At 38.3% G+C, this 15,129-nt stretch overlaps 1 protein-coding gene across 3 annotated transcripts in view; it reads left to right on the plus strand.

The window, feature by feature from the left end:
- The window catches only part of LOC136847885 (uncharacterized), a 288,188-nt gene that overhangs the window by 208,260 nt on the left and 64,799 nt on the right, over positions 1–15,129 (plus strand). For all 3 annotated transcript variants that reach the window (XM_067119895.1, XM_067119896.1, XM_067119894.1), the window contains exon 2: positions 14,506–14,726. In XM_067119895.1, the coding sequence (XP_066975996.1) occupies positions 14,516–14,726 (211 nt within the window). In that variant the 5' untranslated portion in view covers positions 14,506–14,515. The remainder of the gene's footprint in view (positions 1–14,505; positions 14,727–15,129) is intronic.

Raw genomic sequence — 15,129 nt, forward strand, 5'->3', positions numbered from 1 at the left:
GCAAAATGGTATATTGATCATCCACCCTCCAGTCATCAAACATACCAAATTGCAGCCCACTAGCCTCGGTAGTTTTTATTTTTTGTAAATTAGCCGTAATCGTGCATCTGGCAGCTATATAGGATGGGCCACCGCCGTGCCGTGGTTAAAGTTTCATGGGCCGCTGCTCATACAGCATTATGCCGAGACCACCGAAAAATAGATCTATTGTCGGTGGCCTTGATTATACGCTGCAGCGGCTGTACAGAAAACTCGATAGAGCCGAAGAAACTTCGGCGCATTTTTACTTGTTTAAAGTAGAAGGCAAAATCTTGCAGTATTATTTCAATAGCAATTGTTCTCCAAACATACATTATATATATATATATGTGTGTGCTGGTATGTGTGTGTATAATCGCATTTTCTGTTAATTGCAAAGTGTTGTTGCATTATGAATTTTTTTATTTGATTACGATTCTCCTGTAATCTGAATTAACAAACATCCCAACTGGACTCCTTAATAATTGCAGATATGAAAGTTGGTGGGGGATGTTTCAGTGGCAATCAAGGTCAACATGTCTTTTTCCTTTTGAACATGGAAGTTGTTTTTGCTCGTTAGTTACGTGGAAATATGTGAAAAGAAGAAGAACACTTGAACGTCATTGTCGATTAGCAGATCAACCTGGGATAGTCACCATGCAATAATGGAATGTTTATATTCGTGAATATGATGGTAGGAGAGGGTTGTCTGAGAAGTGTTCAGTGATTTTCCTACCAAGAATTACAGGAGCATTAAATCACGGATCCATGGCTCACCGCACTGTCTAGATACTGATACCCAGTTTTTATTAATGACGCGGTTGTTTGGCAGAACATTTGGCATCGCTGTAGAAATTGGACTCACCTGCTGTTCCTTAGTAGAGAGAGCAAGGACACCTTTGAGCACGATTTAACTGAATACGGACGTAAAGTGTGGCGTGAGCACCATGAGGCTGTGGAAATTGCTATTTACGCTGCCACTGGAACACAGAATTCAGGGAAAAAACGGAACTGCAGTGAAATGGCTTTAAAACGTAACCATTTTGCCAAAGTATGGTGCAACAGAAAGTGTGAGAAGTGATATGAATAAAAAACTACATGACACATGCATCGTCGTAGGGTTTTCATTGAAGAAATGCTGGATCTGTCATACGACGGTCAGAAAAACAATAGCGGTTTCCATCAATCGAGACGTTCTTTTAAAAACTTGACGTATTTTTAGTTGATATTTTATGTCTAAGCTTTATACACACACACACACACACACACACACACATATGTATATATATATATATATATATATATATATATATATATATATATATATATATATATATATATATATATATATATATATATATATATATAGAGTCAGTGTTGCCCATTTTGCTATTAATACTTTGGTATTATGTTATTTTGTAATTTTCATTTTAAGCCGCTTTGGCACTATTTTGTAAGATCTCTTGTCTCCTCCTCAGTGGTTATTAGCTTGTTTGACATTTGTATTAACAGTTGTTTTTGTGTTTACATGGTTTGAGGGTGCTTGGTCTGGCCCCTGTGAACAGGGGTGGTCGGATGCTCTTTTGGGGAAGGCAGGCAGTTCGTTTCTGAGTCTTTTTGAAAGGGGTTGCTCTCGACCTGACCTGCCATATTGCAATCAGTACTGTCTTCTCTGCTTGCTGTGATTTGCTGCAATCCTCACTGCTTGCTGTAGGATTTAGGACCGTTGGGATCTTGCTCCATAGCTGTTGGAGTTGAAGCTTCATACCTCGCACCTCCGGCCCAAGGTACTTCACATATTAAATTGGACATTACTCCAAAAGGGACCGTTCAAGATGAGGATATCGCAAAAAAAAAATGCGACGAAATTGTCTTATGGCAAAAATCCTGTATGGCAAAGTTTCCTACACCGAAAATTCCCGAGGCGAGTTTTCCTACTGCAAAAATGTTCACGGCAAATGTTCCTAGAACCCTTGGGGACCACCTTTATTGGGTAAGGTGTCATTATTTGACATTGTCTACATTTATAAGAGATCACGGCTTTTGTAGGCATCACTGCACAGCTGTCGTTTGGGCCCCTCTATCCTACATAAGCTGGGGCTCTCTCCAGACATGAAGACTGATGTGCTGAGGAGACCACAATTATACTGTATATATATAGAAGCCCTTATTTGTTCTATTCAGTTAACCTGTAAGTGTTGGGTTATCCTGTCTTTTTGACCTTCTCTTACTTCCTGGGCCACTTTTCTAAGTTCGGATGTGTTGCTCTCTTTATTTAGTAGTGTAAGTGTTTGAGGGTCGTTCTGTAGGTGTAATTGTGTTTTTGGATATTTTTGTATTAAGGGGTTCAGATGCCATTTCTGTCTAATGTTTATGTATTAAACATTAAGGGGTTTTTCTCAGTGTTTGTTTGTCCCCATTGAATCTTCTTGCACACATTGTGTTAGTTGCACGACTCCACCCATTGTGGACTTTGTTGCTGGTTGGTGAATATTGGTATTTTAAGTGCTTACTGTGTGTGGTCAAAGAGGCCTTTATATATATATATATATATATATATATATATATATATATATATATATATATATATATATATATATATATATATATATATATATATATATATGTGTGTGTGTGTGTGTGTGTGTGTGTACTGTATATAGATGCATATGTATACAGTATATATATATATATATATATATATATATATATATATATATATATATATATATATATATATATATATATATATATATATATATATATATATATATATATATATATATATATATATGTGTATATATATATGTGTGTGTGTGTGTGTGTGCATGTGTGTGTGTATATACTGTATATAGATGCATATGTATACAGTATATATATATATATATATATATATATATATATATATATATATATATATGCGTGTGTGTGTTTGTATTTAAAGTTAGAGTCCTCCTGGTCTTCTGTAGGATCATAGGGCAAGTGCTGATCTCCTGTTTCTTAGGCTGACAGCCAGTGGGGGACAGGTCCCAATGCCTATGACATGTGGCCAGTGTGTCGCTAGGCCCACTGTTTAACTCCCCAGCCCAAGGGTTGGTACCTATTCTCCTACTGAATCTCTCGGGTATTTTCAGACCGCTAGGTTGACGGGCTGTTGGATTTTTGCAGTGGAGCAATCCGAGACATCAGTGGGCAGCGGGATTTGAACCCCAGCCCTCTTGACTGGTAGCTGAGAATCATACCACTATGCCACCATGGCATATATGTATGTGTATATATATATATATATATGTATGTATATATGGGTATATATATGTATGTATGTATAATATACATATATGTGTATATATACCGGATGTTTCAAAATTAGAGCCCCCCCTCCACAGAGCAAATGGAAAGTTATGAAGTTTTCTGCTATAGCCTATCTCCAAGTACATTATTTTAAGTTTCTATTAAGCTGTTTTTCATTTTACATTTCTTGTATTTTCAGACTGAGTGACAGAGTTAGATACAGCCATAGCTAACAACTCGGAGGAAATCAGGTGAATTGACCAAATCCAGGCTATAACCTTCAGAGAGGCCAGGGATGCTGGCGCATCCTTCGTTTCACGTTCCTGGATAGCTAAATACTTTGAAAGAGATGAATCCTCTGTTAAAAGAAACTGGAACAAAAATCCATATGACTGTCATTGCGAAAAGAGTGAAAATCTTGGAAGGCCTGAAGTCCTTTCTCAGAAGTCAAAAGACATCATAGTTGAGGCAGTGGGTAGACCAAGAAAGTCTTTACATAAATTGGCGCGTGAACTAGAAACAAAAAGGGGAAGGTTAGGTATACCTTAGTTTAATCAGACCACTGAGCTGATTGACAGCTCTCCTAGGGTTGGCCCAAAGGATTAGACTTATTTTACGTGGCTAAGGACCAATTGGTTACCTAGCAATGGGACCTACAGCTTATTGTGGAATCCAAACCACATTATACCGAGAAATTAATTTCTAACACCAGAAATAAATTCCTCTTATTCTTCAGTGGCCGGCCGGAGAATCGAACACAGGCCTAGGAGAGTGCTAGACGAGTACGATATCGACCCTTCCATTGAAGAACTACAAAAAGGGGAAAGAAGAGAAGTTACAGTGCTGTATATCGTGAGTTGAAAAAATCTGGTATCAAGCCATTTCATGTTATCAGCAAGCCCAACATCACTCAGCAACAGAGAGAAGACCGTGCATGGTTTTGTGGTTCATTTCTTAAAGATTGGGATGAAGCTGACTTTCTCCATGTTGCTGCATCAGATGAATTCTTCATTTACACAGTCAGGAAGCCAAATCATAAAAATGACATCATTTGGGCTGCAAAGTTAGATGACATCAGCGATGACGTGCACTATCGCCAAGTTGTGAAATTTCCTGAGTATTCGGGAATTTCTCTGTGTTTCACAGCCAAACAGTTAATGTGGATCATCAAAGAAAAAGGACAGTCATGGAATGGCGAATACTTCAGAGAAACTGTGCTTACTGGTGGAGTATTTCCTTTCCTCAAAGATCCTGAAAATGTGTTATCTGTCGAAGAAGTCGCATTTTTGCATGATAAGGCACCATGTTAAAAGGCTCTTCAGACACAGGAGCTGCTTCGAAACAGTGGTATCGATTTCTTCTCGTCAAGTGAATTTCCAGGTAGCTCCCCTGACCTTGATGTGTGTAAAAACATTGGTAGTATCTTAAAGGATCGTGTTGTAGCGCGCACAGTGAACTATGATGGTATACCAAGCCTCGACGACCTGCAAAGAGAGGTGACCGAAGTGCTCAGGGAAATGGAGTTTGAGTCTCAGTTTTTTTTGCGATATGCTGAAAGCATACCCCTCAAGAATGCAGGCGTGGTACAGGCAGATGGAGGCCACAAAAAATATTAAATACTTAGAGAGAAACTTAAATAAATACCTGTTCTGAATTTCTTTTGTTTTTGTCCATATCAATTTTAGTTTATGCTGTAGAGGGGGTTGCTCTAATTTTGAAACACGTGGTCAGGTCGGCAACGTTACCTCCTTGTGGTTAAGGTGACCCGGGTTCGTCTCCCGCGACCGGCAAATCACAAGTCTCTTCAATTTCTTGTGTTTGGATGTCTCGGCTTCGTAGTTACAAGCATATCCAAAGAAGCGCAAAGAATTCGAGAAGTTAAGGGGGCATTGTGGCTATTAGAATTACATATGTGTCTGGTAAAAGTGACCAGTAGATTCTACATATGTATATATATATATATATATATATATATATATATATATATATATATATATATATATATATATATATATATATATATATATATATATATATATATATATATATATATATATATATATATATATGTATATATATATATATATATATATATATATATATATATATATATATATATATATATATATATATACCAATGAGCAAGAGACGGGAATGCCCGAATTCAGACATCAAACGGGAAGGCGGACAGGAATACTCTTGAATAGTCATTTGATTACATGTTTATTCCCGTTTCATAATCCATGATTACATCATCAGGGGTTCTAGAATTAAAAACAAAAAGCATTGACAATAAAAATTACAGAAAAATTATAAAGGCAAAGTCTGAACATAAAAAAATGACAATCGACTTAAAAGGGATATTTTTTTACACAAAGGACACCGAGGAACAGGCAAAACACTGAGAAATTAATCAAAACAAATAGAATAAATAAAAGATAAGTAAAAAATATATATTTAAAATATTTATGTTTTAAAACATTAAAATTTAAAATCACATTAAGAAAACAAATAAATAAATAAGTAAAAGTGACTAAGGGTATGGAGCCAACCTGTCAGTACGACACAAATACAGAAAGTGAGGTCTTCGAAGGAGAAACAAAACAACAAAAACATTATTATTATGACAGGTACAAAGGAACAGCCGAAGTCTGAGTATTCAACTTCGGAACAAGCTGTTTTATCATCAGAGACTTGAGTATTAGTAGTTCCAGTTGACTAGAAGCTCGTCTAATCATGCAGAAATCTTTGTTTTCAAAGGGTGTTTTACAAAATTTCGCTTGACCTCTGATGTTGGAGTGTTCGGGGTTGGAGATTTTTACCCCCGTACGAAAACTTAACCCCCTATGTGAATCTATGCGTACTTTTAGAAGTCTCCGAGTGGATCCCACATAAATCCCCGAGTTACACTTGGGACAAGAATACTTATACACCACTCCGGAGGACATCGTATCACTAAGCTGATCCTTAAATTTAAAAATAGAGCCAATCGTTAGGTGGTTGATAGGAACAAGTTTAACATGCAGAGCACCAAAATGTTTTTGAATTATGCTCGTAAATTTTGTTCTAAAATGGACGTCATGACAGTATGGAAACTTGGCATAAATGTGTAGTTTAGGTACTGTAAGAGTATATCGCTCAGTGAAAAACTTCTTGTTAAGTATTTTATTGAGGCTATTAAAAACTATCTTAGACGGAGAGCAATTGTGTTTAAAATATTATAAAAGAAAGGTTACTTCATTATGAAAAGCTTTCCAACTAGAGGTGAGGGAAAGGGTCCTGTGAAAGAGAGTTGCAACGGAATTAATCTTAAAATTATAAAAACAATAACTGTAAAAATTGGCACCTAATCCTGTAAAAGTCTTTTTTCTAAAAACCGTGGTAGTAAAATTATTGATATATCTGGTGACCAGAACGTCAAGAAACGGCAGTCGAGTGTCCTCTTCCTTTTCAAGAGTAAACTTGAGATTGGGGTGGCAGGAGTTAGCAAATTCCAAAAAGGCCTCCGAGTCATACTCTCTTCTGAAGAGGGCAAAGGTGTCGTCAACATACCTATGTTCATAAAAGAGAGGATGGTAACTGAGACCAGAGAGCACATAAAGATATTGGAGAACGTAGGTCCGAGCGGCGAGCCCATAGCCATACCATCAACCTGCTTGTATAATTTATTATTAAAAATAAAAGCTGTATCCAGCACAGCTAGTTCCAACAAGGTTTTAAAAGACGAACGAGTAAAATTATTAAAAACAGAATCAGGCTGAGTAAAAAGCTTATTTAAAATAACTTCAATCGTCTCATTCACAGGTACATTTGTAAAAGGTGACTCGACATCCAGACTGGTCATATAGAGATCAGAGTCCTGAGCCAAGATCATATCTTTGAACTGACAAGAATTGTTAATGGTGTAATTATTCCTGGTTAAAGGCTCAAGGAGAGGAACAAGATACTTAGCAAGTTTGTAGTTTGGAGTGTTAAAAGACGCAAGTACAGTATAGGGCGTAAAGGAACGCTGGGTTTGTGTATCTTGGGTAACCCATATAAAACACCATAAGAAGACCCTGTGGAAAATAATTGCTGATACGTTTCTTCGTTGATAATATTTTCATTTTTTATGTTCCTCAAAAATCTATTGATTCTATCCTCGAATTTAAATATGTTGGAGTAATCAGGGGCACCAATCTCAATAAATTTTGAATGATCGCTAAGAATAACATTCATCTTATCAATATACTCGTTGTTTGTCGAGAATCACAGTACCCTTACCTTTATCAGGTCTAGTGATAACGAGATCGTCACGTTTCGAAAGTTCCTTCAAAACGAAATATAAGCCACACCCATAAGCACACAAAAAGAAATATAAGGGAGACCCATAAGCACACAAAACGAAATATAAGGGAGACCCAAAAGCAGACAATAAGAAATATAAGGAAGACCCATAAGCACACAAAACGAAATATAAGGTAGACCCATAAGCGCACAAAACAAAGTAAAAGGCAGACCCATAAGCACACAAAAATAAACATAAAACGAAGTATAAGACTGACCCATATGCACACAAACCGAAATATAAGGTAGCCACATAAGGACACAAAACGAAATAAGGTAGACCCATCCACACACAAAACGAAGTATTAGGCAGACCCACAAGCACACAAAAAGAAATATAAGGCTGACCCACAAGCACACAAAACGAAATATAAGGCTGACCCACAAGCACACAAAACGAAATATAAGGCAGACCCATAAACACACAAAACGAATATAAGGCAGACCAAAAGCACACACAACGAATTATAAGGCAGACCCATAAGGACACAAAACAAAATATAAGGCAGACTCATAAGCAAACAAAAAGAAAAATAAGGCCGACGCATAAGGACACAAAACGAAATATAAGGCTGACCTGTAATCACACAAAACGAATTACAAGGCACACCAAAAAGCACACAAAATTAACTATAAGGCAGAACAAAAGCACACAAAACAAAATAAAAGAAAGACCCATAAGCAAATAAACGAATTATAAAGCAGACCCATAAGCACACAAAACGAATCATAAGGAAGACCCATAAAAACACAAAACTAATTATAAGGCACACCCATAAGCACACAAAACGAATCATAAGGAAGACCCGTAAAAACACAAAACTAATTATAAGGCACACCCATAAGCACACAAAACGAATCATAAGGAAGACCCATAAAAACACAAAACTAATTATAAGGCACACCCATAAGCACACAAAACGAATCATAAGGAAGACCCATAAAAACACAAAACTAATTATAAGGCACACCCATAAGCACACAAAACGAATCATAAGGAAGACCCGTAAAAACACAAAACTAATTATAAGGCACACCCATAAGCACACAAAACGAATCATAAGGAAGACCCATAAAAACACAAAACTAATTATAAGGCACACCCATAAGCACACAAAACGAATCATAAGGAAGACCCATAAAAACACAAAACTAATTATAAGGCACACCCATAAGCACACAAAACGAATTATAAGGCAGACCCATAAACACACAAAACGAATTATAAGGCAGACCCATAAACACACAAAACGAATTATAAGGCAGACCCAGAAGCACACAAAACGAATTATAAGGCACACCCATAAACACACTAAACGAATTATAAGGCAGACCCAGAAGCACAAAACGAAATATAATGCAGTCCCATAACCACATAAAACGAATATAAGGCAGTCGCAAAAGCACATAAATCTAAGAATAAGGCAGACCCATAAGCAGACAAAACGTAATATAAGGCAGACCCATAAGCACACAAAGACAAAAATAAGGCAGTCCCATAAGCACACAAAATGGAATATAAGGCAGATCCAAAAACACAGAACAAAGTATAACTCAGACCAAAAAGCACATAAAACTAATTATTAGGCAGACCCAGAAGCACACAAAACGAATTATAAGGCAGATCCATAAGCACATGAAATGAAATATAGGATAGCCCCGTAAGCACACAAAAATAAATATAAGGCAGACCTTTAAGCACACAGATATAAGTTAGACCCATAAGCACACAAAATGAATTATAAGGCAGACCCTAAGTACACAAAAAGAGGTATAAAGCAGATCCATAAGCACACTAAAAGAGATATAAGGCACACCCCTAGACACACAAAATAAAGTATAAGGCAGACCCATAAGCACACAAACAGAAATGTAATGCAGACACATAAGCTCACAAAATGAAATATAAGGTAACCTATAAGCACACAAAATTAGATATGAGACAGACCCATAAATGCACAAAACGAAGTATAAAGCAGACCCACAAGTACACAAAACAAAGTATAAGGCAGACCCAAGAGCATACAAAACGAAGTATAAGGCAGACCCATAAGCACACAAAATTAAATATAAGGCAGACCCATAAACACACAAAACGAAGTATAAGGCAGACCCATAAGTAGACAAAGTGAATCATAAGTCAGACCCCAAAAGCACACAAAACTAAATATAAGGCAGACCCATAAGCACACAAAACGAAGTATAAGGCACACCCACAAGCGCACAAAAACAAATATAAGGCAGACCCGAGAGCACACAAAACAATATTTAAAGGCACACCCACAAACACACAAAACTAAATACAAGGCAGATCCACAAGCACACAAAACTAAATACAAGGCAGAACCAAGAGCACACAAAACAAGTATAAGGCAGACCCATAAGGACACAAAACAAAATAAAAGGCAGACCCAAAAGCACACAAAACGACCGACCCACAAGCACGCAAAACAAAATATAAGGCAGACCCAAGTTGGGCGGGGGAGCCTGTAGATGTTTTTGCAAATGAATTAAGGTTGGCAGGGTTAGCCTGGTTTAAGGGGGATGGTTGGAATGCATAGTGAGGTTATTATTGTGAATGGTATGTCTAGTCACGTCAGTGCATCATTACAGTAGCTACTAGGAATACAGGGAATGGCAGTGAGTGAAAATATTGGTAGGGTGAGAATATTGACTTCCAAGACATTCAGTGATGTTGCTGCTGTGATAACATCTAGGTGCAAGTCTGTTGAGTGTAAAGCAATATTTGTTGGTGGGGGGGGGGGCAAATGTGTTCAATAGACTAAATTTTAGCGAATTCAGGGGTCAATGTCATGGGTGTGGAGGCCCACACGTGCTGCGTTATTGTAATGACTTAAAACCAGTTGTGTGTTTCCATTGCAGTAAGGTGGGTCATATTTCAACTCAATGTGATTTGGGAAACAAGAAAAGGGGGACTGGTGCCCCAACAGCTTCCCCCGCAGAGGTGTAAGGGTGCTCCATTCGTGGTTACCATTTGTTAAATTGGAGGAGAATGGGTATTCTGTGGTGGACTTAGTGGACAAGGTTGTTCTACTACAGTTCTTGGTTCACATTGGGTGGATAAAGTTGGTGGAGGAAGGGTCCTAGCTGCCTTTGATGACAGAGAGATCTTGTGTAAAGGTGAAACGTGTGTAAAACTGAGGATTGATGATGCTGCAATTACTGTAACTGCTTTAGTGACTGAGAAACTAATTGACAATATTGATTCAATTTTGAGCGTGAATGCAATCAGTGGGTTTGGAGGTGTTACAGTGGCTGAGGGCAAATTTCTGTTTGGTAAGGCAAGGTGTTCAGTGTTAAGTGCTAACTCGGAGTGTGGTGTTATGGCTAACGTATGTGGTAGTCAGTGGACAGTAGAGTGGTTCGTCACAGAGGGAAATAAAGTAGAGTTGATGAATAAGATTAGTTGTTATGATAAAGGATGGGATGAACAGAAGAGAGTTGGACTGAAGAGTGTACTTTGGTCCCCTGGGACAAACAGATTTAGGATCGGGTCTTGCCTTTAAAGGCTGTTGAGCAACCAACTAAAAATATAGTTAAGCCAGTGCTGGACTTTAGAGAGCTGAACATGTTTGTAGAGTGTCATACTGGGGATGTTGCTATTGATGTGTGTGGTGGAACCTTAAGGAAATGGCGCAGAATCCAAGGTAACATAGCTATTTTACATTCGAAGCTGGCATGTCTGCAAATTAGAGTGGCCAAGAAGCTGTGGTGTCATCAGCTTGTAAATTATAAAGGGTGGACTTACTGTTTAACAAGTTGGAATTTGGGTTGAATTCTGCTCCTCGAATTGTGGGAAAATTTTTAAAAACTCTTTTGGGGAAGAGTAAGGATATCAAAGACTACAAGTTCTTACATCGATGACATTTTGTTTGGCGAAACTCAGGTGCCAGCTTCTGAGTTTATCACATACTTAAAACTGAATGGATTGATTGCTAAACCACCAGAGATTTTGGCTGGGAGTGCTGCTTTAGGTCTTAAGATAAGCGAGAAATATGATGTTTGGTATTTTGCAAGAGGTAATGCCATCCCAGAGATTCTGGATGAGATATCAAGACGAGAGTTGTTTTTAATATGTGGAAAATTGGTGGGCCACTACCCATTGCCAATGAGCAGCTTGTGAAGAGACGAGCGGGTGGTGGGTCAAGGGACAGTAATGCAGACCCAGATGTTGTGTTGATGCTGAAAGAGGTCATCCGGAAGGTAAACAAAGATGGTCCAGTGCAAGGACAGTGGTATGTTTCTCGGTTTGAGGACGGGGTCCTTTGGTGAGATGCGAGTAGTTTAGCATTGGGAGTTGTGTTAGAGATCAGTGGTGATGTTGTTGAGGATGCAGCTTGGTTGCAAAAGAAACATCGCAACAACCATATTAATGTGGCTGAGTTGGAAGCTGTAGTAAAGGGCATCAATCTTGCCCTGAAGTGGGGACTAGAGAAATTAGAGGTTACGGCTGATTCTGCTACTGTTCTCAAGTGGATGAAATCTGTTATCACAGAGGATAAGAGGGTGTGTACAGAGGGAGTAGGAGAGATGATAATAAAGCGACAGTTGGGCATTGTGAGGGAGCTTATAGAAGAATTTGGATTAGAATTGAGGGTGACACTAGTAAGTATGGTGAAGAACAAGGCTGATGCCTTGACCAGGGTTAAAAAGGGCTGGCTTTTAAATGAACTAAAGAACCAGATGATGTGCTGCATGAACACTATTGATTTGAGAGAGGAGCACAACAGGCATCATATGGGTGTAGATAGGACTACATCTTTAGCACAGAAACTGGACTCCAAAATTGATTAAAAAAAAATGGTGAGACATTTGAAAAACTGTTGGCATTATCAGTCAATCGGTCCTGCTCCAGTTGTGCACGAGGCAGGAAGTGTGAGTGTGGACAGAGATTGGAAAAGACTTGCCGTAGATGTCACACATTATAGGAAGACTGTGGTCCTAGCAGATTTGCAGTGTGAAGAGGTCTGAAGAGAGTGCAGAGGAAGTGGCAGATACATTGAATATGATTTTTCTGGAATGGGGTCCTGCAGATGAGATTTTTATGGATAACAGTACAGTGTTCAGATCGGAAGACTAAAGATGATGTTGGATGGATGGAATATTCAGAGATATCTTCACGCCGCCTATCGAGCAAGTGGGAGTGGTATTGTAGAGAAGCATCACAGAATTATCAAAACTATCTCTGAGAGAGGAGACATAAGTCCATTAGAAGCTGTGTTCTGGTATAATATGACACCCAGGAAAGGGTTAGATGAGAGTAGTGTTCCTCAAAGGGCTATCTACAAATATGAGTGAAGACACCCGGTGAAAGTGCCAGTTACCATTACTGATGATGTTGCTCCTGTTCAGGTGGGAGAAGAAGTGTGGGTCAAGCCTCCCCATGCACACTGCACTACTCAGTAGAAGAAGGGGATTGTAACTGGAATTATTAATTCTAAAAATAATGTGCCTGTGGATGGTATGCCACATCATGTGTTAGACTTGTGTGGGATTGAGCTGCCGAGTTCCTCAGGGGAGTCTAGTGAGGAGGCGATGAATGAAGAGGGTGATGATTATAGCAGGCGATATCCTGGGAGAAAAAGGCATGCTCCTGCCTGGATGAAGGACTATAAGTTGGAGTGTCTAGAGGAGGAACTTTGAGTTGGAGTAGATTTCTGCTAATAGTACTGTGCATAAATTGTTATTGTTGTCTGCTTGTTTTTGTGTTTCAGTTGATGTAGTTGTTTCACTGTAATGAGTAAGGAAAACTTTTGTTTTTAGTTTTTTATCATAAGATCAAGGGGGCGTGTGGTCTTGGGGACAGGGTGGGGGTTTGCAAAAGTGAGGAAAGCGTGGCTGGCGAGAGCAGAGAGCATGGTGGTTTGGAAGAGAGAGGTTGTGGTTATGGGATGTCCCAGTCTGTTGTTTGGAGGGATGTTCTTTTAGGATGGTAAGTTTACTTTGGAATTAGTGCCCTATAACAAAGTCTAATAATGTGAGTTTTTTGGTTATACATTTTTCATGCTATTTTAACCTACAGATATACAGTACATAAGGAAAGAAAGGGGGTTAGTAGGCATAAGCAATTAGTGAATGCTAGATTAAAATTAGGACACAGTTACCCATGGCAGTTAATACGACTCGAGGAAGGTAGCACGAATGACTGAAGAATTTGGAATGAAACTCTTGGGCAGGCGGGGCCACCAGTTATATACACAAACAGTTTAAAATCTTTGCAATACCAAAATAGTATATAGTTCATGTGGATAAGAAACCTAACATATTGGGGATTTGCATTATGCTCCTCTTACTTAAATGTTTTCTTTATGATATTTAATTACCAAATACTAATATTGTTTTTGTCCCAACAATAACTTTTATTATTATCATTACTGCCAAACGATACGGTAATAATAATTCAGGTTAAAATTATCTTAATTATTGTCACTCATGAATATGTTCATTTCCAGACCACACATGACTGTGTGTGATTTCCACTATTATTTATTATTTCTGCAACCTATGTTAAGACTATTGTTTGATGTGAATGAATGTATCAATGAAATTCTGGTAATAGCTAATGATGTACTGACTGACGTTAAGCCCAGTGCTAATGACGGGTTGTTCACTATGTGACAACATTTTCAGGTGTCCTGTTTATGCATCATCTACTAATACTACAACTCTCACAGGATGAGATAGAGCATCTGATAAGCTAGCCTCTTATGAGGCACAATTCATTTTGTTGGAAGGTGGCTGTCAGCAAATGCCCACAGAAATATCATTGCTGTCTTTGAAAACTTTTTCCCTCGAAATACTCCATTGCTAGATTATCATTTTGCATAAGTGCTGTTTTACTTCATGCAGGTGGCTGAGGATGGGAAAGTGCAGCTGGGACGGCTTCATTGGGAGCGTAAAGTTAGTCATCACCTTCGCCTTCAGCCATGTTGGTTTATGTGCAGTTGTGGCTGGTTATTCCATAGCGGGCGCCTTCCTCTTCAGAGAACTGGAACAAAGGCATATCGTTCAGCATTATGATCCCCTCACCAAACGCAACGGCTGTCTTAGCGATATCTACAACATCACAGGTATTTTTGACCACATTAGTAGCAGGTGTACCACACAAAAGTGGTTTGAACCTTTAAAGGGGACTGTTGTAAGAGAGAAATGGATGAAGAGATCTCCTGTTGTGAAATCACACATACACACACGTACACACACGCACACTATACAGATGACACTTTGCCTGTGCTAGGTAAGCACAAGTATTTAGATTTATACTTTTGATGACAAAGGTGTTTGATGGAAATACCTCTGTCAGAGTTCTCTTTGTCTAAATTGCCATTAGCAGTAGTTGTCATGTCTAAAGTTTAACACTTCAATGTAAATCTTCAAATAAAGGTGAGGGTTTGTATTCTCCTACAAACAAATGGCAAAATTTGAAGATATATATATATATATATATATATATATATATATATATATATATAT

This window comes from Macrobrachium rosenbergii, chromosome 17 (assembly GCF_040412425.1).
Source record: "Macrobrachium rosenbergii isolate ZJJX-2024 chromosome 17, ASM4041242v1, whole genome shotgun sequence".
NCBI classification, from domain to species: domain Eukaryota; kingdom Metazoa; phylum Arthropoda; class Malacostraca; order Decapoda; family Palaemonidae; genus Macrobrachium; species Macrobrachium rosenbergii.